At 39.4% G+C, this 27,832-nt stretch overlaps 1 protein-coding gene across 1 annotated transcript in view; it reads right to left on the bottom strand.

The window, feature by feature from the left end:
* The window catches only part of malrd1 (MAM and LDL receptor class A domain containing 1), a 70,181-nt gene extending 45,568 nt beyond the window's left edge, over positions 1-24,613 (bottom strand). Inside the window, 11 exon segments of the mRNA XM_085171855.1 lie at positions 32-119; positions 3,414-3,847; positions 4,584-4,951; positions 5,487-5,592; positions 8,252-8,404; positions 10,217-10,348; positions 14,165-14,261; positions 21,610-21,774; positions 21,854-21,942; positions 22,025-22,156; positions 23,803-24,613. Of these exon segments, the coding sequence (XP_085027981.1) occupies positions 32-119; positions 3,414-3,847; positions 4,584-4,951; positions 5,487-5,592; positions 8,252-8,404; positions 10,217-10,348; positions 14,165-14,261; positions 21,610-21,774; positions 21,854-21,942; positions 22,025-22,156; positions 23,803-23,980 (1,942 nt within the window). The 5' untranslated portion in view covers positions 23,981-24,613.
* Positions 24,614-27,832: the final 3,219 nt, after the last annotated feature.

Raw genomic sequence — 27,832 nt, 5'->3', positions numbered from 1 at the left:
CACTGTACAGTTTTGTGTTGTAATCATTTACCTTCATAAGGCTCACAGTTGAGGAAGGAAAGGTCATCAATAGCAATGTCTCCAGTAAGATCATCTCCAACTGTACCTTGAATCAAAATCTGGGAAATAAACACACGGCATATTCAGTCGACGAGTTAGCGTATAAAGTCCGTCCAAAGCTTTTAGCAGTAACAGCTGTAGCTGCTGGTGTATTAATTTAGGAACCAATAAAAAGTGAGCTCAGGATTTTGGTATTAAGTACATCTGCTGGGACACTTTTGGTTATTTTGAAAATGTTCATATAACCTTTTTGGTTCAGTCACAACAGTCTCTGTTACCTTGCTAATATCTACTGAAGTAAACCCAATTACATAGCTATATGATGGTCTATTTAAAAATTCTCTGTTAGAGAGAAGTACGGTGGCCCTGAGAGGCCAAACGGACTGCAACTTAAGAAAACACCAGCAATAAGAAAAACGCTGCAAAAGCACACAAAACACAACGGAAATAGGAAAAATGACAACGGAAATAGGAAAAACAAAAACCGAAATAGGAAAAAACACAAGGGAAGTGTCTCTGGCGAGACAATAACCCGACAACCAGTTGCAGGAACCAAAATATGCTAAGAATTGCGCTAGGAGACACTTAAAAGAAGGGTAAGATCTATCGGATCTGTGAGGAACGAAAAGATGAGAGGTAAGTGTGTTAGCCAGGGGCGTAATGTCCAGGGGGGTTAGGGGGATTATGAGCCCCCCCCCCCCCCCCCCCCCCCCAATAATCAGACCAAACCAATATAACCCCCCTAATAAAATTATGAATTATCTTGCATAAATAGGCTGTTGATTTTCTTTACTAATTTCAGGTATTGCCAACAAAATAGTTGCATGTTTAATCATCTGGGAATTTATCCAGATTTATTTATTTTCTCTTGACCGGGGGGGGTCAAGAGAAAATAAATAAATTCCCCCCAATGTTCAGCAAAAAGTTACGCCGATGGTGTTAGCCTAACTATTAGCCTAAAAATTCATCATCCGTATTATATGAATCATGCAACTGGTGCGTCGGGTTATTGTCTCCCCAGAAACACTTCCCTTGTGTTTTTTCCTATTTCGGTTTGCGTTTCTCCTATTTCTGTTTTGAATTTTTCCTATTTCCGTTGTCGTTTTTCCTATTTCCATTGTGTTTTGTGTGCTTTTGCAGCATTTTTCTTATTGCTGGTGTTTTCTTAAGTTGCAGTCCGTTTGGCCTTTCAGGGCCACCGCAGAAAAGATTGCACACAGACAGATTACACATAAGTTTTACGTGGGAAACATTGAAAAAAATTTTTTTTAATGTTTAATCATATCACCTTCAGTCTGAGCAACATGCTAAAATTTGCTAACATTAGCTTTGTGTGTTCGTTCTGTAAGGCCTCAGGCACAGAGGCCTAGGGACTAGTTGACAAGGTGAAACTGGTCACAAATAGGTACATGGTGGTGCACCAGAAACCACCTCGCAATTGATCCTCTGCCTAATCATACAAGCCTATCATGTGACTTAGGGTTAGTCACATGAGTGGGGCAAGGTCTCACAATGGGCTCACCTGAAACCTTGGCTGATCGTTACCCACAACCGTTTTCACACCTTGACTTGTGTGATTAGGCAGAGGATTAATAGTTGGTCCACGACCCTGTTAGGGACACTCCCAATATGGCTTAAAAATCTGGGACTCTCTACCAATTGCTCTTAGAACTGAAGAAGCTTCTTGGATCACAGGTTGAAACGTCTTCAAGAAACTTAAAGAAGGCTAGAGGCTTTTCTTTCTAAGCTCTTGCTTAGTGCCTTACTGTTGCTTAACAGTAAGGCACTAATTCTCAAGTTTTTGAGTGGCAGCAGCAATCTGTTAGCAACCAAAGCAAGTTTACATGGAGGTTTTTGTTGCAATACAGAGCAACCTCCTGCAACCACTCACCAACTGGTCAGGGAATACACATTTAGTTAATTAAGTTCAAAGCAAACATAAGATTACATATTCCCGACAGTCCCTAAAAACAGAATGTTTGAGATGTAGCTTAAGGCTTGATTGTCACGGGGGAGCTAGTTCACCTTCTGCTAACGTAACTTGGTACCTACAACGGACAACTTGATTTGATATATTAGTGGCTCAATAATGCAAATTAACAATTATCAATACTTGGCAAAAGCCTCCTTTATCTAAAACTGCCGAAATGCCAATAAATTAGACGCATATTTCGTCATTTAATTATTGACTTGAATTTTTCTTATACAAAGCATTCAGTTATCCAGGTTATATGTGTGTTTCCCCTTTTTTAAACAATTTTCTCAGAGATGTTGTTTCAGCAGTCACTTGCATGCTTGTGACTGCAAAAAAGGTATCATACAAACATACATACTCGAATACAAAGATTCTTATCAGGTTTTAAAAAGAAAAAAAACTTGAACGTGAAAAGTACAGAAATGTTTTTACAGATAATTTTGCCTCTATAAGATACTACATACGTGCAGAATAAGGCACCTTAATAGTTTAAGTTTTCATATTATCACATTTGGATGATTTAAGCAGGAAATGCAACAATGTATGTCTTTTTGTTCTTACATTGACCACATTAACTCTTAATGGAAATGTAAAAGGATGAATTTGACACAACCGACTATTCAGATGCCCGGTTTTTAGAGTTTGTCATTTCATGGCACTTTGCCTGCACTGGGAGCAAATGGATCACTCTGAATTTGAATTTAATTCATCAGTGTCTGTTTTTCTCCCACTTTTGCCCTTTCTGCAGTCAATTGACTTGACACACAGAGTTCGTGTTTTCATTGCCATAGCAGAGCAAAAGTCTTTAACTGCCTGTCAAGTTATACTCACTCATGAGTAATGACAACAGAACATCCATCTTGAGGGATCGATGTTAAGCAGTGAAGCTATTAAATGGATCTTGATCACGCAATAGTGGAGTGCACTCCATGCAGACGCTTTGCTTCACTAATGTCTCAGCGTTGTCTGCAAAGGGAACTGTTTTTACCTAGAGCTTATGTGTGCATATCTACTTTGATTACACAAAGGAGCCAAAAGCAAATGACTCACAGTGGGATGCCAAGACTGTAACATCACAGGGTTTACCTAAGAGTTATATCTTAACCACTGTGTAAGCAGAACTTTGAGATATTTTCTTCTTATTTCCGTATTTTCATTTTGCCATGTATTGAGTGTACTGTCTGAAAGTCAGTTTTTTAAAACAACAGTCACAGATTAAATTGAGCACATCGCATGTTTTACCAATTATACTCTTAAAATGATGCTTAAAGGTTAAAACATCCAAGAAAACTCCCACAAACGTGAAACAATAAATACCTCACTGAAAATGCCACACTGCTTTATAATGATGTCTATGTAAATGCTACCATTAGCTAACCTGGAAAGGCTGAGCACTGCTGAGGTAAAGAGTCTTCCTGTGCCAGAGGTCTCCTTGATGTCCATATTTCACCCACAGCATCTGGCCACGGCCTGTAGCAGTGGTCCTCAAGTACACCGCCAGGTAGAACACATATTTTCCAAACATGTGGTAATAGAAGCGGAAAGCACAGTGGTTGTACGGCTTGCCATCGTGGTGGGTGGGTTTGAAGACTGGACTGAGCAACACCGCCGTGTCTTTGAACTCCCGAGGGGGAGACGCCTCAATGTAGAGGTAGTGGCCATAGACGGTGCCCAAAGTGTGGTCCTTCGAAGGGCCTGTGTTAAAGGATGGAGTCGGGCCTTGGTAGATGGTCCAGTCAAAAACATCTTCTCCAGTCTGTTCTTGTTTCCAGTTACACAGCCCATGTTCAAAGTCACACTGCAGCTCTGGAGCTGTGACACATGACAGAGAGAAATTCACTACAGACAAAACTACAACAATATAAAGCAATAAAAAGCAATCAACATCTTGTCTTTGTCCATTTAATTGTATTTATCTACCCTTAAGAAAACTTGAATTTTCCAGACTGACATTGATAAACACACAAAAAAGTGCCAGAATCAGTGCAGCAGAGTCTACTGGCCACACATGAAAATAATAAATATTTTCATATACAGTCTACAAGTAGAACTTGAGAATGCATGACTACGTTTTACCCATAGTTTAACTTCGCCACAGACAGTGCCATTTCAGATCTACTGCTTTAACACAGCAGCAGCAGCTAATGTAGCGTTAAGCAGAAGTAAGGAGCTTCAAAATGCTTTATGCAACTTTTAAAAACTTTTTTCATATCTGCAGTAACGCTACCCAGGACCTGCAAACAGATTTTAATGTGTGAAATTAGAGATGAGCAGCTTTATGTAAAATATCTGAACACTTCCTCCACCAAAGAATATAGTCCACTTGGAAGGAGAAACAGATATTTTTATGAGCTGAATGCCTCAGATTAAACTTGTTTATTATTTCTGCATTTATAAACCAAGACTGTTGCAAGTCTGTTGCAAGTGAAATTAAATGAAGTAGCTTCATCTCAACAAGCTAAGACAGGGGAATGCTCTGTAGACACTGACGCAACACTATGACGAGTACTTTTACTTTTGATCCAGAACAAACATCAAAGACACTCACAACATCCTGCCTCATCTGATCCATCCCCACAGTCATCCACAAGGTCACAGAGCTGCAGATGCTCCACACATGCCTTGGTGTGCACGCAGTGGAAATGTGTGTGGGGCGGGCACTCATCCACTGCCGGAGGCAGAGAGCAGTTCTTGAAAGCGATATCGTCTAGAGCGGTGACTCCATCGAACACGCCGAGGCTGATTTTAGCCAGGGAGATCTGGAAAGGCTGGGTGATGCGTCCCAGCTGTACGGTGACCTGGTTCCAGTGGGGTCCTTGGTCGTACAATGTTCTCCATATGACAGTGTGGTTTTCAACTCCTTCGATTCGAAGTGACATGTCAGCAGCTCCCACAGAAATGCCTGAATTATAATGCCTGAGGGGAATAAGACAGTGATGGAAGACAAAATGTTAATTTTGAATGGATGCATTCCCTCGTGCTATACCTGAAACCTTTGCCTTAATCCACATACTGTAGTGAAAATACTTAATGGACATAATACCTGAGGACACTGAAGGAAAAAAATGACCATTTATAAAGCTCCTGCTTTCTGCCTGGAGAACTTCTCCAATCACCCAGGGGAAAACTATAAACTGTTATTAGACATAAACCTTCAGGGGCCATAAAACTGTCAGAACAGGACAGATTCAGATACTTCTTATTGTGTGTGATTGTGAAAGATGAGATATGCTTAGAGTGCAAAACTGAGACAGGTAAAATGATGAGTGGAGGTAAGAACGAGATCAAACAAGTAGTAGAAAGCAGAGAGACAGCAAGTGGAAAAGCGTGACTCTATAGATGTAACAATTCTGTTTTTATAGCAATGAATCTTGTCAAACTACTTTGTGGGATTGACAAAGAAATGAAGACTGGTTGTGATGTGCTGGCTTTAAAGTAGTGTGACTCTAACCAGAAGGTCATGGTGCAGGCAGCAGCCGATTGCTGGAATCGCGGTCCTTGGAGAGCAGCATTTGGATACAGACTGCTGCTGTTCTTGAATATAAACATGAAGTGACCTGCAAGGAGAAATGACAATTACTATTCAGCATCTACTTTTTTTAAAGTTCTGTAAACAACTTGCTTCACCAGACAGTCAGTGAGTCACTGACCAGAAACTCTTATGGAAGTTCTTTTAGTTAAACATCTTCCCACGTTGTTGTTGTTGTTTTTGCTCCCTTACGGGTCTATTTTATCTGTGTTTCCTTTGGGATGTCTGTGAAATACAATGTCTAGTGTAAAAGAGATTACATATATTCTTCTTTTAAAATTTCAGCACAGAGCAAGATGTTGTGGATCACACAGGTTGGCTTGCTGGCCAACAGCCAGGAGCCAAATATAGAAATGGTCAGTGCAGCAGCGTTCACACAAATCATAAAATCATGCCGTTCTGCAAACAGCACAATAATAATAATAATAATAATAACAATACAGCTTAAAAAAAGAAGTCCATGTTTTCAACTGGAAGTAGGCACAGAATAGAAAAGTTTTTTAACTTGATTCTAGTTCAGGTTCTATCTTTTCTTTCTTACCAGAGATGCAACAAAAAAAAACACATAGTGGCTATAATAATACAGCAGTGCTGTTTTATATGCTTCAGTCAACAACTTAAAACAATCTTAGCTGTAATTAAGAGCTTGAAGATATTTAATAAGTGGGACGTCAAAGATTAGTGTCACTTACTCTGGACCAGACCAACTGTGAAATATGGTCACAGTCTCTCCTTGGTGATTAAAAATAACTGCTGCAGAACAGTGAAGCTGACCTTTGAGTATTTGAACAGATAATGTCCTCGTCATTTTGCGAAGTGTTGTAATGATTAGTTTGGTAAATGGAATGGTTCTTATATAGAGCTTTCTACTCTATCTGAGCACTCAAAGCACTTTATAAAACTTACCTCATTCAAACATTCACAACTATTCAATTCATACAAGCAAATTCTTTCTACTCTCACACTCACACTCACTCGTTCAATTTGGGATTAGTATCTTACAAAAGGATAGTTTGCATGCAGACTGAAGCAGCCGGGGATTAAACCACCAACCTTCAGATTGGTAGATGACCTGCTCTACCTGAGCTACAGCCATCCCATTTTTTACATTTTCTTTTGATCGTTTCCAAGTGACTTCTAATTTTTTCCTTCATGAAATCAATTAAACATTTCTACAAACTTCTGTAAAATTCCCTCAACAAATCTTTCTTTACCTATTTAAGAGAAGAGATCACAAGCTCCTGTGATGCCTGGTCTGATTAATGGGAGTGTTGTGTCAGGAAAGACTTCTGGTGTAAAATCTGTGCTAAATCAAACACATGGATCCATCTGCTGTGGTGATCCATTGGGAAATGAGGGAGCAGCTAAAAGTTTCCAATTTTTAATGACAAATTATAACAGAAAAGTTATTTACCATGCTTCTCTAAGTAAATTAAAATATGAAAAAAGCACTTCATAGCATTGGTTTCAAACACACATCTTTAACTGGATTATTAGGTATGGCTTGCCAGGTTGTGGATACAGATGGGCTGAAATTGTATGTACGGATGGATGCATGAGTTAGTTATTCATATTAAAGTTTGAAGTAATGCAAATTATGGTGATTTTCCATGAGAAACAGCAAAATGTGAGGACACAAGGTTTCAAAATATGGAAGAAACCAATAAAACCATGACAAACATCAACATAAAGGCCAAAAGACTCACTTTGAGACTTGATAAACAGGACTTTCATAACTAATAGCTGATGTAATGGTGTCCATCTTTTGCATAGTCTAATATAAATCAGATTCCTTTCTTACTAATACATTACAAATATTTAGAGTATAGAAGACTGGAATAAGAGATGCAGTGTTTATCTTTGCAGAGCAAAGCGTTGGTGGTTCTCATGTTTAAAAAGTCTCGAAAGGCACAAACAGCTTGAATAGGCTGAAACCATGCTGTCTAATGCTGTACAGTTTGAAGCGGCGGTGTGATGAAGTTGAAATGTTTTCTTGGCTCATATAAGGTGTCCCACTGCCAAATAATCACACTTTGAACACACCACATACCTGCACATTGTCACACCCGAGATAAGTCTTTGAGCGGTCACAGTCATCTACATCCTCAAACAGATGCTCCCACCAGGATGTGTGTCATTATTTCACAAAGCTTCAGTTTAGAGTCTGCACAGCCACCTTACAGAGCCGTTTTTTTCACAGTATCTTCACACAGCCTACGTGAGAACAACAACAGATGGTGCCTGCGTGGAGTCCGACTTCAAGAAGACTGCTTTTAAAATCCATCCCTATAGACTTAATTCTCTTCAGGGAAGAAGATGCGACGAGGCATAAAAATACAGTTGCATGTTGTGCCACATAAACTTCGAATAGACCTCTGCAGAGTCTTGTTGATTTCTGTAAATAATGTTAATATGCATAATGGGTATAAGCATATGTCGATTTCCTTTCTATTATTCAGACGGCTGAGAAAGCGTTTCTCCATGAAGTGCTTATCTCACAAAAGACAGTGTGGGAATTTTCTTCCACAAAACCTCAATTTAATCAGTGGATAATTTTTTTTTTTCTGGCTAGAATCCAGTGAAATCACGTTATCGGCTTACCACATTTCCATTCTCCTTCTCACTGGCTTCATGTCTCACATGGTGGCATTGCTACAGCAGATTTGTGGTGTGTTTGTTTCCCTTACCTTCAGTGCTGTTCGTGGAGTGGTCCAGTGGTGGTGGGCGACCATAGTAGTCTGGAGGTACCTCCATCGACGAGCCCCTGACCCAGTCAAAGCCATCGCCGAGGGTAAGCTCGTACCAGCCACAAGAATCACTCTTAAAGTCACACTCAGAGGCTAAATATATTGACATAAAGAACAAAGTTACATAAAGGTGAGGCTTGGATGTGAAATTAACATTAACAGATGATTTTCAGCCACATCCCATGATGTTTCCCAGAAGATTTATCAGACTGTAGTGTTCTAGTGATTCTACTGGGCCTTGAAATGAGCATGCTTTGTCAAATTATGAGTAAAAGGTCAATAATACAAACTTTATCCCAAGTTTTACTGCAGAGATTTTTAATACGTAGATTAATCATTTGAATGGATTTAACTTTGTTTTTTAAAAAAGCTTCTACATTAAACAGGATGATTTCCCAAAGATTAAACTTACAATAAGAAAACTGGAGGCCACAATTTAAAACAAGAAGTTCTGATGAATTTCAGTTTTACTTCTCCTCCTTTTTTTCCCTCCACCTGTTTTGTGAACCACCTGCCACCAATAAGTCTTCCCATATATCCCTGCTGTTTCCCCACTCAGTTGCCAGGTTCTCTTTGTATTTCTTATGAACCATTTCCAATCTGTTTTCTCCGTCTGTTTTCTTGTATTGACTCTGGCATCCAGTTTCTACTGTAGGTCTGCTGTCGGCTGTTGGTGGTGACATGTGCAAACACACAGCTGCTTTTTTATTCTCTTCTCTGTCAAGATGATCTCACACTGCTTTAATAATGTTGCGGTCTGGGGAGGTCAATCCATGATTAATGGTGTGCTATTGTGTGTTTTCTGTCCAGGTATGCTTTGACTGCATTGCTAAGTGGATCAGGGATCATTGTTACGATGAAAATTTCAGCCGCTGTCGATCAAATGCTTCCCGTGTGCTACTGCATGTTGTATCCAAATCTGAGGGCAGTTTTCTTCTTTCATAAATCCACCCTGTTGTTGACACTCACTGTGATGATTTGAACCGAAAAAAATTGACATACACATGTGTTTTTCCTTATTTTGCTACCTTAAGAGTTGCTTCTTCATAGCCAACTTTCCACTAAAACTATTTCTGGATTGTTGCTGCTGTAGCTTCTTCTTTTGTCATTCACTTGTCCAGTTTTCTCAAAAATTTTAGGACATGCTGCACAGATTTTTCAGCTAATAGTTTGTTGGGAAACACAAAAAGTTGCAAAAATCCTTTTTTTAAAAAATCCTTTTCAAACTGTGTTATCTTTGGAATTTTTTGTAACGGGAACAAATTATCTGTTTTTGCAACAGAATGCTAATAGCAAAGTGACCAAAAAAGCAGTTTAAAATTGGTTCTTTGCTAAGTAGTCTGTTATGTGCAGACACAATACTAGTTCCTCCTATGAGTTAGGTGCCTTTGTTAATGAAAAATTGAAAAACTGAATAATTCATAGGTCTGTGTTAAGTGGCTTAACAAGTTTTTTAAAACTCCCCAGAAAATGTTCAAGTATAAGAACTTGACTACAAACGAATAAGAGTGAGAAAAACTCTGAGACCTTCAGAAAGCCTGAAGAGCTGTTGCTCAAGAGAAAGTCTGGTTTCTTGGAAGCAAAATATAAAGAAATGAGTGACTAAAGACATTTGCACAGTACTGTAAATGTGATCTGAACTAAAATATTTATAATGTTTGTGTTTTTTTTCACTTAATAAGAAATGTATCATGCAAAAACAAAAACAAACTCATTCGCCACAAATATGAAGCTTAAAATGTGAATGTGGTATCAGATAATTAAAAAAATATAAATCATATTTAACTAAGGTAATAATATGGTTCAAAGTGGATGAACAGGAATTCATGCTGCCTGTCGCTCAGTCGAGCATACCAGTGCGATTTAGTTTGTTTTCATGTGTGAACTCAGAAATAAAATCCTTACGGCAGCTGGCTTCATCCTCTCCAGAGGAACAATGCGGGGTGAAGTCACACACTTTGCTCTCCTCGATACACTCCCCATCATCGCACACGAACCACAAGGGAGGGCAGGCAGGAGGAGAGGACGCCCTCCTCCCTAAGAAGGACCAGTAAAACACGACATTAGTACATTTGGATGAGAAAGCAGTATTCACTGGCTTGATAGTCAGGGGCTAATAAAGAGTGACAGTTGCTACCACAGTTATTAATAAGGATGAACTTAACTGTGTCGAGATAGAGTGCATTAGCTATGTTAGGGAAGACTGGATACAGCTGTTGATTAGTTTGGATATTTTAATCAATATCATCTCAGACCTTATCACTCAAATGAACTCAGCTTCATTCCTCTTATTAGGAGTATTGGAAACATTTGAAAAATTGCCTAATTTGTAAATGGCTTCTGGCTGGCTACTGAAATGAAGTCTTTCAAAGGCTGCTTTGCTGCTGCATCGAGTTTTTAGTATCTCTCTTTGAAAAGAAATAAGGAATAAACTCAGCCGAAAGGATTAAAACTGAGAAGGATTTGGATTAATACAGCATTAAGAGGTAAAGCTGTCAGGTTTTATTATGAATTTTAGTTTGTGTTTTCTCTTGGCTGCATTTTAAAAGTATTTCATATTCTGAAAATATTAAATACGTTGCATGTCCCACTTGTTTTTGCTTCCCGTGCTTGTCTTGTTTCCCACTTTTTCTGATTTGTTGCCCCACCCTAATTTTTTTTCACCTGTGTCCAGTCAGCCCTGTCAGTCTTATCTCTCCCACTGTCTGCATCAGTTTGTCACTACTCGCTGTTTCCAGAGTTCTGCGACTTTTCTCATTTCACTGCTTATGTGTCCTTGTCTCCTTTGTCCTTTGTTCTCCTGCCTGTGTCCTGAAAATCTGTCTCAGTGGTCACTGAAGGAGGACAGAGGAGAAATGAGGCTTGCTGGAGGACCAATAAATTACTTTAAGATGATCCAACTTTCTGCCCTGCATTGCTTCTGTTTGTAACTTTAAAAAGCGTATGGCATCACTTCACATTAAGCCACGTTGCGATCCTAAATATAAACCATGTCGCGAGCACTGTTGCATCAGAAATCATGAAATGCAGGAATATTTGATGCAGTTGCGTCAAATCTAATTGGCATCGCTTTAAAACGAGGCTCACACGATGTCTCATTTTGTTAAATGCCTGCTGTCTTTCTCTTTCCTCGTGTCTCTCCCTCGCCTCATCTGCTCGTATCTTTGTGAGATGGAGTAAGACGCGAGAAGAGGAATCAAGGATAGGCATTTCTGGAAATGAGAACTGGGGGTGGTCAGTATGTGTGCTGTCTTTCTGTTTATCACTCCCTGCTGTTTCCAGAGTTTGCGTTTCCTGCTGGTGTCATTTTTTTCTTTTGGATTGTCTTTTTGTTGACTTCAATTTGGAGAATCACTCAGCAGCAGTTTCTTCTGTTATTATGCCCGCCAGTCCAGTGTGTGTCCACACTCTAAATGGCACATAACAGCTGCTTACAGATTGCTTTAATGTTCAACTAATTTGCAATAAGAAGAATGAGACTGTCTCCCTTAGAGATAGGATGAGAAGCTCAGTAATTCAGGAGTAACTCAGAGTAGAGCTGATACTCCTACACTTTAAAAGGAGCCAACTGAGGGGATCCAAGCATGTCATACTGGGAAGAGGCCCTGGGATAGACCCAAGATACATCTCGCGGGTAGCCTGGAGACACCACAGTGTTCCCCTGTATGAGTGGGAGGTCTGGGCTTCTCTGCTTAGGCTGCTGCCCTCATGATGGATGGAGGCATCATAGCAAATAAAACCTATGTGGATTTTTTTCTCTCAAATAAATGGGATAATTATAAAAAATATTGTTTGAAGTTGCACAAAAATTATGAGGATATTTGAGCACTATTTTTTTTTAAAGAAAAGATCGGTCTAATAATTTATTAAACCCTCCAACTTATTTTTTTTAAATTAATTAAATAATAATTTGCATATATGAGTTGTAAGTTGTATCATATTTGCTGTACTGGGCTTCTTTTTTGTATCAAATGTGTCAAATATGATAGGCTAGGCATTAAAGGGTTAACCAAAACTGGTCTTTTAACATTTAATGTATAACTGCAAAGCTTCACCAAGCGGCTTTGTTGCCTGAACTTAACCAGAGGTCCAAGTCATGACGTTAACTCTGTACATCACATACCACAAGCATAACTGAATATTATATCATTTAAAAAGGTGTGCCTGAAAATAGTTTTCTGTCTGCAAACTTGTGCACTCAGTTTGAGAACTATAAAATAAACTCCTGTGCAGAACATAAATGAAAAATAATGATTGCAACACAACGTGCTAAACAGTTACAGCAACTTAGCTCCAAAGCCACATCCACTCGATCACAGCTCAGATATATTGGTTATATTTTGATCATGCGAAGCCGCCAGTACTGAGTCTAACAAATAAAGCGGCCATAGATGAGACAGGATGAATAATAAAGGATGTATAAAAATCCTTGTGGTTGGCATGATTAGATGTTGGACACTTTTCAAAACAGTGTCTTAAATCGTATATGTGCAGCTCAGGTAGTGTTAGCAGAGTTTTGACTGTAAAAGAAAAAATTAAGTTGATTTGAGTTTAAAATTTGACTAATGAGCTGTCTGTTATGCACTATTTAGCATTTGGTTTATTGGTTTTTATGTGATTAAAGGGACACTAACAGTCCTCTTTTGAAGTCTGGAGCTTTTAATAAATCCACTGTGAGTGCAGAAGACAGATGGAAGCAAAGGGACCATGAGCCAAGGTGACACTGAACTGTCTCGTCTACTTAGACATGCCAAACTAGGCTTGGTGATGCTTCACCACACTCTTAAGAATACGCAGTGACAAGATCTTTTGCATTTATTAAATACTCTTTGCCACTTTTTCCCCATTTGGGAGCAGCAAAAAAAGAAAGAAAGATAAAAAGCTTTAAACAAAAAACTGACAACTTTAATATTATATAGAAAGCATGTTGAAAACAGTTGCCTGTTTATACAGCACCAGCATTCACTCCTCCCCTGTGCACAGTTTAGCTCTTCACCATCTCCTGAAGAAAATAATGTCTCATTAGCTGCCGCACTGAATAAGTCTACTGGGATTGACCAATGAGCAAAACAATGAGCTGAAAATGCCAAGAGCAACTCTCCACATACTGATTGCAACTAGATTTAATGTTTACATGAAAAATGTACATTTTTGAAAGTTTTAGTCACAGAAATGAAGCCTAGCTAGGAAGGCTCTCTTCTTTAACATACAATTTTGCTACAACCTCTATGAGTTAATTTTTTAAAGGTTATTCACATTCATCACAAACGGGCCGAGCTGCCCTGCTCTGCATCCTTCTACACCAAAGTCCCATCATAAGGACCTGTTGTTATTCAGTTTTTGGTGAAAATAAGCTCAAGGTTGTAGTCTAAACAAGACAATCAATAAAAAAGTTCAACTGCTGTTTATTTCACGATGAGAGAGCATGAACAGGTTGTGGTGATGCTATGCTTTGGGCTCGCAACTGTATAAAATAATGTGAAAGCAACATGTTCAGATTATGTCCAAAATGCCAACTGGACAGTGCTTTATTGAACGCTCCCGGTCAAGAACCGGTATTGAACCGCATCAAATTCATCACGGAGCTGCAGGCGGCACATTACAGCCGACACAAATAAGCCAACACACACAAAAAACGCTCCATATTCAGAGCAAAACATGCACTAAGCACTATTTTAACGATGCAGTTATTCTGTTATGAATGCCATCCCAGGTGTTTTAGCACCCTACCTCCCTGGTATCGGTATTCAAAACAAGTTTGTGGGGGTCTGTTTATGTGCGGCGATATTTCAAAATGTCAGGGTGTGAACTTGTGCTGTCTGTGTGGTGCGATGTTATTAATGGTACCAGTACCAGACACAGCCCCGCAGCCGGGGCTGAAGGATAAGTCATCGATGGCCAGGACCTCAGAGGCCTCGCTGTCAGCTGAAAGTTCTCCTCGAATCACCACCTGGTAGATAAAGAAAGAAAGAATTGATAAAAGAGTACTCAGCCACCACTTTTAATTTACACCATTGGTTTGCTTTGGTTGTCAAGCGTGCATATAGTATGTGTAGAGCATCTGTGCATTTGGTGTTTACTGTGCTTAGACATGTGTAAGCCTATAGCCCTTGCTCCAAGCTAAAGCTGTGAGCTTATTCACATGTTAGTGGGAAACTAGTGGGAAGAAAGGACAAGAGAAGAACAAAATCACCAAGAAAGAAATGAGGCACAAATACAGAAGTTGTTCATAATATAACTTATATGAGCTTAATCTTCCTATTTTGGTGTGTTAACTTGCTCACATTTACTTGCTGGCAGCATAAATGTGCAGTTTAAGGCTGATGTGATGTAACCTCTGCAGTTCAGTTAGATGTGATCTAAAGTGACCTGAGATTTTGAAGCAATACAAATAAAGCTGATTCAAATCCAGAGGGGTCTGTTATTGAGAAGCACAGCCATAAACAGACCAACCAGTATGATTTTCTTCGGCAAACATGGGCCAAATCTGTGATTCATACATTTACCAGCCACTTCTTTAGGTACACCTGTCCTATAATTACTCTTTAACAGCCAATCACATGGCAGCAGCCCAATTAATTTATGCATGTAGACTTGATCAAGATGACATGCTGAAGTTCAACAGATGGCAGGGTCAGAATTTGGTGTAAACAGCACGAACTAATCCATCCTACGTTGTATCAATGGTTCAGGCATCACAATAAGTTACATCTGAGGGTAAAAGGTCTTAACATCCAGACTTTATGTCAAAAATGACACAGAGTGCTATAAAAGAGTTTATCTACATGTGCTTTTGCTAATTGTAAATCATCTTTATTCTTGGTTATTCTAGGGGCAATTGTGGCTCAAGAGTTGGGAGTTCGCCTTGTAATTGGAAAGTTGCCGGTTCGAGCCCCGGCTTGGTCAGTCTCAGTCGTTGTGTCCTTGGGCGAGACACTTCACCCGTTGCCTAATGTAGCTTGCCATCACCAGTGTGTGAATGTGTGTGTGAATGGGTGGATGACTGGATGTGTAAAGCGCTTTGGGGTCCTTAGGGGCTAGTAAAGCGCTATATAAATACAGGCCATTGGTTATGAAAGTCACGAAAGAAATCGAATCAACATGCTGTATGAAAAATGCAGTTTGAGTAATAACAATTATTGTGGTGTTTGGATTTTGTTTGCATAGACAAATAGACATGATCCAGTTTCGATTTGTGTCTCTGTGTATTTGCAGGCATGTGAAAGATAAGAAATGTGTCACTAACCCATCATTATACATGATTCTGAATAAGAGAAATGGTATTAAGTGTCATAATTGTTGAACACCGAACTATAACTCATAAGATTTTTCTGACAGTTAATGAAGCTTAACTGCTTGATACTGATCAGATTATAATCAGGTTTAAGTTTAATCGATATAACAAATAATAGTAATATAATAATAGCAGGCCTCTCACTGTGTGTGTGTGTGTGTGTGTGTGTGTGTGTGTGTGTGTGTGTGTGTGTGTGTGTGTGTAAATTGTGAATGGCAAACAGAGCTTTGAGGAGAAAAAGTGAGGAAAAAATATTCCTCTGTATTAGAATTTACAAGAAATTATATTAAAATGGATGTAAAAACAGGGTAATTATAAATTTATGTTAAGAATAACATAGAAAAAAAGAAAATGTAATGAAGTGACGTTAAATCGTGTGATTAGATGCCAAACAAAGGTAACTGGATGTCTTCATGTGTGGGGTCAGATGTAATCTCAGAAGATGTAATGACTAGAAGGAGAAGGGGGAGAAAGGATGACCAGGTACTAAAGTGTTGTGCAGAAATAAATGGTTCTTCCCTTTGTCTTCTGTGAGATGAGCAGTTCAGAAGATTGGATCTAAGAAATTCCAGCAGAGACTCTAGAGCAGGGGTGTCAAACTCAAATACACAGTGGGCCAAAATTTTATAACTGGAACAAAGTCGTTAATATTTATTGAAATATATTTATTCCTCCAGATATAAGAATGAATCTTTTCTTATGGACTCAAACACGTTTTGCTGAAAAACTGAATATGGAACAAGCAAAGCTTAATACTAAACAATATATATATTAGCTGTATAATACCAGTAGGCCAGCTCTAATAATAATTTGGTATGGCTTCACGGGCCAAATGTAATTAGGCTGCGGGCCAAATTTGGCCCACGGGCCAGAGTTTGACACCTATGCTCTAGAGTGATCAACTGCTGCCCAAACTGTGAACGTGCAAATTAGTTTTGTATTTTTTGTTTTTTTCTCTGCTCAGTTTTACTATGTTAGATTATACATTCAAGAGAGTTTGGATTTCCACTGTATTCCTGGGGGACTGAATTTCCAAGGGCTGCTGCTGTCCTGTTGGACTATTAGTATCAACACGGATCAGAGATGCGTGCATCGTGGTCGAGGTGTAGTCATTCTCTTTTCAACTCGTTTATCAAAGATGAGAACAAAGTCAGCAGTAGCTCAGAACAGGTTAATTAAACAAGTATAATTCAAGTGATTTTATTCTGTTTTTATCCTTTTTTAAATTCTGCTTTTGCTTTGCTCCTTGCTTTTTAACACTTTGTGAAACAGTAAAGGTAAAAACCCGAGTATTAATCTGCATTAGTATAATGCATATATTACAGCTCACTCCAGCCTCTGAATGCAACAGACTCCTGGGGTTTAGTTTTCCAAGTCACTGAATTAAAATCAGCTACATTCCAAGAGCACTGATCTAGAGGGGAGCTGCCATTAACAGGTGTGGCCATAGAATTTATTTTGACTCCCAAGGCTACTCAGGGACAGGGGGACCATGAAGATATGTGGGGTAGACACACGGAGGAGAGAGGTAGCTTGAATGCATTGAGTCTCCTGAGTCATTGGCTCCATCTAAGCTCTGCACTGCCTGCTGGGGAAGACGTGTAGTATCAGAGATTAGGGCTTTTTAAACAGAGAGCTGCTCCAGACTTCCTGTACAAGAGTGCTGATCCCACAGATCGACATTCATAGTGTACCTAATGAAATGGCCAGTGATTTTTATATCATATGTGACTTCATTTGTATTTTATTTTATTTCTTAAATGACAGAATCAGAGTTTTTTTGCAGTTTTGCTTTGTGCAGGTTTACTAAATGGTCCTCAACCAGATACAGTTCTCATTTATTTATTCGGTGTGAAAAGAGCTTTGTTTAGAGCAGGGGTGTTGAACTCCAGGCCTCGAGGGCCGGTGCCCTGCAGGCTTTAGATCTCACCCTGGGTCAACAACCAAATGATTAGCTCATTACCAGGCTTCTGGAGAACTTCAAGACATATTGAGGAGGTAATTTAGCCATTTAAATCAGCTGTGTTGGATCAAGGACACATCTAAAACCTGCAAGACACCGGCCCTCGAGGCCTGGAGTTTGACACCTGTGGTTTAGAGTCATCGACAGATATAAAAATGTCCCTCAGCATTCTAATATTTGGGATAAAGTCATTTTCAATTAAATAGTTATTGTCACAGTCCCACCACTCATAATTCCAGCTCTGTATCGGCATACATACAGAACATTTATGCTTCAAAAAGCCTAATTCAACCGTTAGCTCTTTTAATCCTCACCCTCTTTCTAATCCTCTCACAAATCTATTGGCTTCTACTGAATATTAACTTATAAATAACACTTTATGGGCTTCTTATCAATGGAACAGGCTGCTGCAGCTCTGCTACACAAACAGAGCCTACATGAGCATGTTGGACCGTGAAGCTTTATTAAACCTGTTTTTGCAGAATGCTGTTATATTAGCTGATCCTAATGTTTTGTCCGTCTTTTTGTAGTGCCTGTCTTTCTTAAAAATGTCAGGATCCATTCAGTTCCTATTAAATTATTTAGAATTTGAGTAAGCCTAATATTATTAATGTCTTAAAAATCGTAATCGTTATTATTGTTAATATTCATTCAGTTTTCATATTTGTTCTCACTGATTATTCCCGATTTCTGTTTAAATACTTGTTTCTATATTTATTACAACAGGCTGTAACAAGTATGGGAATAAAATACAAAAAAGAAGCAACAACAAAAATAGGTGGATAGATGAAGGAAAAAAGGAAGAAAAAAAAAGAAATCTAGCAAAGACCTGACACATGACCTGAAAGAGACACATGACCCTTTAATAAATCCATCTACTGTTCACTGAAGCCTCATCAGAAATGGTCTCAGTGGACGGGAGCCTCTGAAGAAGCCCTTCTTAAGGATGGGAGACAGGGAAAAAAGGCTAATGTCAGCCAAGTTACACAAGGCTTGATATAAAAGTCAACAGCAGAGATACAACAGTGAGTGTCCACAGTCTTTTAGACACAGTGGAGGCTCTGTCATGGTTTGGCGCTGCATTTCAGCCATTGGTGTCGGGATCATGTCCAGTTTGATGGAATTATTAACAATTTATCTGGAAAGAGTCTGATTGGCAACAGGTTCATTTTTCAGCCTGACGATGACCCAGAAAACTCCTGCTGATGCATATTTGGATAGAAAAAAGCACAGAGGAGCAGTATCAGTCATGGATAGGCCTCCGCAGAGCTCGGACCACAATATTATTAAAGCAGTGTGGAATCATCTTGACAGAGAACAGAACAAAAGGCAGAAACATTCAAAGAACAGCTTTAAATATCCTTCAAGAAGCCTGGAGAACTATTCCTGAAGACTTGCCTAAGAGTTCACGCTGTACTGAAAAATAAAGGTGGTCACGCTAAATATTGACGTTTCAGCTCATTAGAATTGCAAAAAAGTCTGTTTTTGCCATATATATTGTAAATCCATGTCTGTTTACATATATTTGACTAAATAACTACACCTATTATCCCTTTTCCTAGATGAATAGGAAGAAATGCTCTATGCACCCTACTGAACATTACAACACATTAAAACAGTAATGTGTTGTTGTTTCGGTCAATTTAGGACCATAACTGGTTCACACTGAAATCTAATAAAGTAAAATATATATCAAAACTACAACTATTACAAATAAATTAGATCTGATCAAATGATCAGAATCAAGCTCACAGATTTGCAGCATAAATGAAGCCTTAGTCAGAGTGCTATCAGAATAATATCATAGACACGCTGATCAAAGTCCACAGAACAGCGTTTATCTGCACCGGTGCAGTTTTACAGCCTGTCATTTATGACTGATCTCAGCAAACAGTAGATTGCGTCATCAAGACTGCTCAGAAAAATAGAATTTCCATCAGTCACACATCTCAGATGGTTTTTCTTTTACCTCCACAAGTGAAAATTGAGGTCACAAAGGTAATATAATCTACAGCAATGAGTTTACATAACTGTGTATTTAGGATTTCACAGCTGAGCCAGAGTGTTTATCTGATCCAGACAGTGTGCCCCCGCTTTCTTAAAATCTTGGGTATTTTTATCCACAGAGTCATGTCGTTATTGTGAGTAGAAGCAGCACAACAAAACACCCTTAATCATATCGCAGATTAGATTTTCATCCTCCAGCTTCTGGAAAACTTTTTATATGGGTGATATATTTTTTGTTGATCTTACAAGATTCAAGCTCACCAAATGAAAAGTTCTTCCGCTACACAATTAAAGAGCAAATCTAACCTCAAGGTGCAGCCCATAAAGCAAACTGACTGAAACTGAAATCACGGCAAATGAAAACCCAATTAACCAAACTACCTTGGAAACAGGAAGTGGATTAATGGAGGGGAAAGCGAATGTTAGCAGAGAGGTGGCCTCTCTTTACTCCCCCTGCTACTGGTCGGCTACATCACAAAACTGAGCGGGCACTCCTGGGGGACAGATGGTGAAGGCAGAGAAGAGGGGACGGTGACACACTGACATTGTCTCAGGACACTGGAAGGACACAACAGCAGGCTTCACAGGACTCCAGATGGCCTCTTAAGAGTAGGTCACTACCCTCGCAGTGGATATAAAAAGCTCCTGACGTGACGCTTACTTCTTCTGTGACGACTTCGCTAGTTACAATAAACCCTACACTGCATTATTAACGCTGTATACCATAACACCTACTGAACCTGTGAAAGCCTTTGAACCAGATTATAGTAAAACATCAAGAGGTTATGATGTAGGCCCAACGTCATGACAAGCATGACTTTTGACCATTTATTAGGATGACCTCCATATAGTTCAGATGTTTTCTCCACCAGCTCCTGATGAGGCAGCACCGGCAAAAGCCAGAAAGAGCCTAAGCCTGAGAGCTCATTTATGTGGTCAGCTGAGGTCCTGAGCGATTAGCTAATTATCTGGCTCTATCTGTTGGAGGGGCCCCAGGCCACAATATGGCTGCTAGACACAAATTATTTTAGTTTATATGTTCCCAGGCAGAATACTTCACTTTATCAAATTAGGTCTAGTTGCAGGGCTTAATGGGAACTTGATGGCATCAGCGCTCACAATCAAAAAGGTGTGCTTTCCACAAGAACATCCCGAGCTCTGGTGTAAATTTTCGACTCCTTAACCGCTAAATGCACCATCCCTTATGTTGCTCATTTTGTTTGTGTGCTGCTGGGGTCGTTTTTAAAAACACCTGTCTGCTGTGGCTGAAAAATGACTCGGATAAAAAAGATAGTGAATCAAGGAAGCAAAAGATGTTTGGCTGCAAAGCCAAAGCAAGGGGATGCACAAAGTTGAGGGAAAATGCAGTCATCTGATGATTCTCTTAAATGTTATTTAAGGAAACAATGATAAGAGCAGCTTTAAGATTATATTGTTTAAATTAAAGACAGTAGATAGATTGTCAAGTTAAAAAGACAATAAATTATATGTTATAGAACCTGTTGTCATTCATCAGTCAAAGTGCAGCTCACAGGAAAAGGATCCAAGCATCTAATGGATATATTTTTCTTTTCTTGTGCCTCCAAAATCTGCTCTCAGGTTTTGCTGCTCATTCATTTTTATTGTGGGCTCAAATGAGCTGCATTCTGACTTTTTCCTTTTGTAAATTCTACTCAGGAGCAGTGCACGAGACACCGCTAATGCACTACAGTGATACTGAGCTACAATACAAAAGGCACAGTACAATTTAACACATTTGCTATGGGCTCTTACTTTAAAATATTAAAACTACAATAAAAAAGAGCTTTTTCAAATACTGCACAAAGACTACTGTATAGTATCAGAAAGCTAAGAGAAGTAGCACTGCCTAAGGTAATAATACATTTGATTAAACGCTAACAAGCTGGAGTCGGGGGTATTTTAAAGAATGGTTTAATATGTATGAATTAGAAATTAAATACTAATATAACTGAGACCATTTGTGACACCATGATCTGATATGGGACACGCTGTTAGTATTAGACTGTTACAGACCTGAAAACTGTCATTCCTGGAAAAGCGAAAGATTTTCCGCAGCCACGTATCCTTCTGTAGTTGAGTTGAGTGTTTCCACACTGCTGTGCTCTGACCTGCTGGATGAGTTTGAACCAGGACCTGAAGATCTCCGTGAGTTGCTCCAAAATAATAATAGAAACTCATCTGACAAGCAGAAATGAAAAGAAGGTAATCAGGTGATGTCACATTGGTGGAGGCTGTGGTTTACTGTAGATTCTGTTACCTGGCAGGTGTGGCTGGGTGGGAAGACTGGACTTTTCAGGTCTGCTGTGGTTTTGTTTCCTCTGACAGGTAACAGGGACAGAAAATGTGCTGAAGGGAGAGAGGAGGAAAATTTAAAGGAAAACTTTCATAATAGGTGTTGTTATCATTTGGAAATGACAGCTGCTCCAACCTGATTTGTTGTTTGTGTGGTCATGTTTGAGTCCAGCGACCGCAGTTGTTCTGGACCACTGAGCCCTCATTTCTGTGCTTTGGATCAGGTCACAGAAACCCTCCTCAAAGTCACACCTCTCATACATTGAACCTGCAGCAGAAAATGGTAACACATATATTTCACTTCTGCTCTTTTGTTGTTAAGCCTCTGATGTAGTTCACATCATTATAGATTCAAGTGTAAACTGCAGTTTATAATTCAGAAGTGCCGTGGCGTATTTTCAGAGGTATCAGGCAAGATTAGCAACCATACAACAATCACTGCCCATTTATAGATCCTTGTCGACAAAATTTTATATCCATCATAAAAATGTACTCGATTAGATTAAACTTCTGTTTGTTTTATTCTACTGATCTGGATTTTAGAGACCAGCCCTAAAGTTACAGATTTTTAGAAAAAGGCTTACTCCTAAAGCGCTAGTAAGATTAATGATTTAAAAAAAGCTTTGTAACTACAGTACACAATAAATGAGCAATAAATGACCAAAGATAATAGTTCTTAATGGTTAAGGAAGAAAAAATATTATTTTAGAAAATGCACTTTAAGACAGTTGTTTATTCTTTTAGTCCCATTATTTTCTTCAGTTGGATATAAGCCTGATAGTTTAGAGTGACACGTCATGATGAAACACAGAGGTGGAAAGTAATGAAGTGCATATATTTATTACAAATATCTTTGCCTCCATCTCAGCCTGTCCAGCATCCTCTTCTGTAACACCAACCCTCTACATATTCTCCTTAATTAAATTTGTGAATCCTCTCTGTGGTCTTCCTCTTCTCCTCCTGCCTGTCAGCTTCATCGTCAACATATCAGCACATGTCTACACCATCTCAAACCAGCCTTGCTTCTCTAATCTTGTCTCCAAACTGCTCGACCTGATCTGTCGCTCTGATGTACTCATATCTAATCTCGTCTGCTCTCACTCTAAATCAGAATCTTAAAATCTTCAGCTGAGCCTCCTGTCTTTTTGTCAGCTCTCCAAACCACACGTCACATCAGGTCTCACTGCTGCTAACCTTTCCTTCCACTCTTGCTGCTATCTTTCAATCACAAATCACCCCAGACACTAGTCTCCACCCACTCCACCTCTTCTCTACGTCTTTTGTGCAATGTCCAAATAACTGTACTTTCTACTCCTAACATCTTTAAAATAGGTTCGTTACTTTTTAGGCTTAAGACATCTGAGGGGCATTGTTGATTACTTCACATCACTGTGCACCTCCCAGACAACAGACATCAAACTGATGTGAAGCTAAATGGAAGGATCAATAACATAAAAGGCAATCATATTGGTGAATCCACCATTCAAGGTGCACATGTCAATGTGTTGTGGTTGCAGTACTTCAGCATCTAGCTTAGCCATACTGAAGAGGAGTGAGCATAAAAGGAGTAATATTTTCAGGTCATTTCAAACACAATGCTTCGAACTGCTCAACAAATATCAGTAAACACACAAACTGTTTCTGTTTCGGTGCATTTTGTTACACACTTTGTGCAGCTTAAAGCAACAGGAGTTCTCAGGGAGAGAAAAGAAAAGTAAATGTGTGATAAGTTCGCTCTCAAAGATGAAAAAGGATGAGGATAAGTTGTTCTCCACTGCATTTAATATAAAGAGAAAATGTTTGATTCACAAGCAAATTTACAAACTCTATGAACTGAAACCAGATCGTGGATAAAAATAGATTTTTACTCTCAGTTTTTTCTATACTGTGTGTCCATTTTCACATTTTACTCACAATTGTTTTCATCGCTGCCGTCTCCACAGTCGTCGGTGAAGTCACACACACAGTCCTCAGACACGCATAATCCGTGAGAGCAGAAAAAATCCTGGTTCGAACAGGTGTTGGCAGCCACTGGCTTGAATACCAAAGTGAAGGCTAACACCAGCCACACCAAGCCAAGCGGTGACGCCATCAGCAGCTTATTGTTTGCCCTTCAACTAAAATACCTAATTTTCACCTCCAAATGAAGCATTTTTCTGTCAGGACATGAGGAAGAATTCCCGGAGTAGAGCGGCTTTTCCTCACTGTGTACAGCTTACTCGGCTCCTGGATTGATACCGTATGTGTGCTCAGCATTCATGCTGTAAAGAGTAATAAATGGGTTTTATTGCTGTTACTCAACAAGGTCACTGTTCCTGCTCATGTGTTTAACATGGACACATGTAATGACAAGAGGACAGAAATAACCAAAGTCTCCTAAGCCCACATTTTATTGCCTCTATTTTTTTTTTTTTTTTAATTTTGGATTGAAATTAGATTCAGAAATGATCTTTACTCTGTACTTGAGTGACTGCATCTTGCATGATTGTGACAATACTTCATCTTTTGTGAGGTTTCCCTCTTTTCCTCCTGCCTGGTAGCTCCATATATAACAACCTTTGTACAGTATATCCCCTATCCCTCCTCTGCACCATGTCAAACTTGTCTCTCTAACTTTGTCTCCAAACTGCTCATTTCTAATCTTGTCCATCCTGGTAACTCCCAAATGAAAATCTGACACTCTTAAGCTCCGCCTCCTCCAGCTCAGCTAGCATCTTTTAGACCAGGGGTGGGCAACTCCAGGCCTCGAGGGCTGGTGTCCCTGCAGGTTATAGATGTGTCCTTGAACCAACACAGCTGATTTAAATGGCTAAATTAGCTCCTGCAGTTCTCCAGAGGCCTGGTAACGAACTAATCATGTGATTCAGGTGTGTTGACCCAAGGTGAGATCTAAAACCTGCAGGACACCGGGCCTCGAGGCCTGGAATTGCCCACCCGTGTTGTAGACCTTCCCTTCCACTCTTGCTGCCACCCTGTCACAAATCACCCCTGGTACTCACTTCTTCACCTCTCCCCTGCAGTGTCCATTTCTGCAGATAGTCAACCCAGGTGCTTAAACTCTTCCACCTGTACTATTTCTATTCATTCCATCTTCACTGTTACACCTGTCACTTTCCCATTCCCATAAACAAGTATTCTGACTTGCTTCTACCGACTTTCATTCCTCAATCCTTTGTTCTCTTCTTCTTTCAATTTAGAGATTTGGATATTTTCTTTTAATAAGGACAATGTCTACCATATCAGCTTGTATGCATGAAAGCTCTCTTACTCTCAACAGTGATCATCGCACTCATGTTTAACTGATTTTTACAAGTTCAGCTGGGAAGGAGCCGGAGTACCCCATGGAGGCGGGCACAGGGAGAGCATGCAACCTCAACACAAAGAGATATTTAACTTATCTGTACAGGTTTAAAGCAGGATCCAGCTAAGCATAAAAGTATGCAATTATGTCAATAGTAGGTAACTTTAAAATGAGACTTACAGAAAAGCCAGCAAAAGAAATATGCCACAAGATAAGATACATTATCTCTAATCAGTTAGATGAGATGAGCTAGGGAACGTATGAAGTGCTATAAGAGGATCATTAACTGTGTTCAGCAGGGCTCAGCTCCTCTATACAGTGAGGCATAATTTTATTTCACAGCAATCAATAAAGACAGCAACCTTAACACAGGCAAGCAGCAAGCCAGTACAAGAGTTGGTGTGGTTCAAATAAAATTAACCTTGAGAGAAAAGGCGAGCTTGACGGCCCCATTGGGGGATGAGGAACCAGTGGAACAAGGGAAATATCACGTCTGGATTGACCCCTGTTGGCAGCGAGCGTGCCACATGTAACACAGAGGCCTGCAGGCTGTTGTTTCTCATAACAAACAGCAGTCAATCATTTTAACAGTGTCAGGATGTAGAAGTGGAAAGCATTTTGAGGTTCCAGATTTTAACATGTGGTAGGAAGAAACAAGAGTACCAATGTGGTCACTAATGGTGATTCATAACCACAATTAGCTGAGTCGTTAATAATCTACCAGCAAAGAACCGCGCAAAAAATCTTCACTGCTCTGGAACTCAAAGTGGGAAGTCATTAAAGTATATCTATGTTTTTTCATGCGGAACATAATATTCAGAGCAGCTGGATATAAAAGTAGTGTGTAACCAAAACGCTGATACTGCTCGATTAAATTTAACCTCACAAAAAGAACAGAGGAGGAAATTATACTGGGACAAAAATACGCAATGACGTGATTACACATGCTCCCAGTGTTAGCATGCTATCATTTAATAAGAATGTTTAAAACTGATCGGGTCTGCACCTTGCTTTTTTTTTGTTTTTCAGTCACTCTGTTGTAGATTTAACATGATAACTGAGGCCTGTAGAGTCTGACATGTAGCTCTTGTGACATGTAGCATTTCTCATGCAGTTTGACCTTGGGGTAAATTTGTTGGGACATCCATTTCTAGGAAGATGGTGGCACTGTGTTAATACACATGCACTCATGCTCCAGACCAGAAAACTGCCTAAACTTCTACTTTTGTAGAGGCCTCTAGTTACCCTTTTAATTTCTATGGAAGTACTAAGTCTGTACATATAGAGTCAGGTTTCAGAGTACATAGAGTCCCATGAAAACCTCTTTCACATGACTGGTGTTCATACCTCCTTTTGGACTGGACATCAGTCAGCATTTTCATCAGTAGCTCTGAGGTGTGGATTCATATATGGGAACCAAATACATTTAATTATTAGTTACTATTAATATCTAGCTCTCTTCCATAACATGTCTTTGTGCTGTCTTCATCCACTCACCCCCAACCGGTCGCGGCAGATGCCTGCCCTTCCCTGAGCTTGTTGGATGTTTCTTCCTGTTTAAAAGGGAGTTTTTCCTTCCCAGTGTCGCCAAAGTGCTTGCTCATAGGGGGTCATCTGGTTGTACGGCTTTTCTGTTTCCTTTGTATTATTCTAAGGTTTACCTTACAAGATAAAACGCCTTTAGGGAACTGATGTTGTGATTTGTCACTATATAAATAAAATTTAATTGAACTGAATTGGATGACTTCAATGACCAATCCAATATAAAGTTCAGAAATGTAAAGAAACAAAGAACCACAGCACGAGCAGCTCGGGAGTATTCACAGATGTTTTGAAAAAGACTATTTACTCCCATCCATGCATTCAAATCATCAGCATGACTGGAAACGGGGATGTGATATATTTTCACAAAATTGTACCTCCACACACCTGTCCTGCATTTGTTCTTTGTCTTCCAACTAATGAATTCTTAAACTCTTGTGATTCATTTCACCTTAACTGGTGAAACAGAGGTCAAAGCAAAGCTTGCCTGTAAGTGACTTAAATGAGACAAATTTATCGTTGAGTCTGCCGGTCCTGGTGGAATTGATGCAGCCATTTGTCAAAGATTCGAACTAATCTGTTCCACACAGTCTTTTACATATTAATACAAAGCTGTGATGAAATGCTGTTCCTATTTGTAAGCAGAATGACTTTCCTTGACATCAATTTTTTTTGTAATGTTTCATCTGGGTAATGGTGAGGGGGAGGTTACCTTCACACACCAGCAATGACCTCCGATTGGAAAATTAAGTTGCAAAACCCATTATTCTACAGGATTTACAAAAAAACTGGTGATTGCACTGAGGAAGGAGTTTATATGCAGATCTGCAGGGTCATTTTTTAAGCAGAGCTGATACAATACAGGAAAAAATGGAAAATAATAAGTAAAATCTCCTAGAATTTCAATGAGGTGCAAACTTTACATTGGCAGATACTCAGTGTTCTCGTTCAGCAGCTGAATGAAAGCTTTTGCATTTTTAAAGGACGTCTTCCTCTCTAAGAGAGAAAAAGTAAGCAAAATCAAATCATGCTGTCTCATAATTCATAATCGTTTTTCTCACATCCCGCCGCCTTTTGACACTTTGTTAATTAGGACACATT

The sequence above is a fragment of the Neolamprologus multifasciatus genome, chromosome 9 (genome assembly GCF_963576455.1).
Source record: "Neolamprologus multifasciatus chromosome 9, fNeoMul1.2, whole genome shotgun sequence".
NCBI lineage: Eukaryota > Metazoa > Chordata > Actinopteri > Cichliformes > Cichlidae > Neolamprologus > Neolamprologus multifasciatus.
The sequence above is the reverse complement of the archived record's forward strand: the minus strand, read 5'-3'. Positions and strand labels throughout refer to the sequence as shown.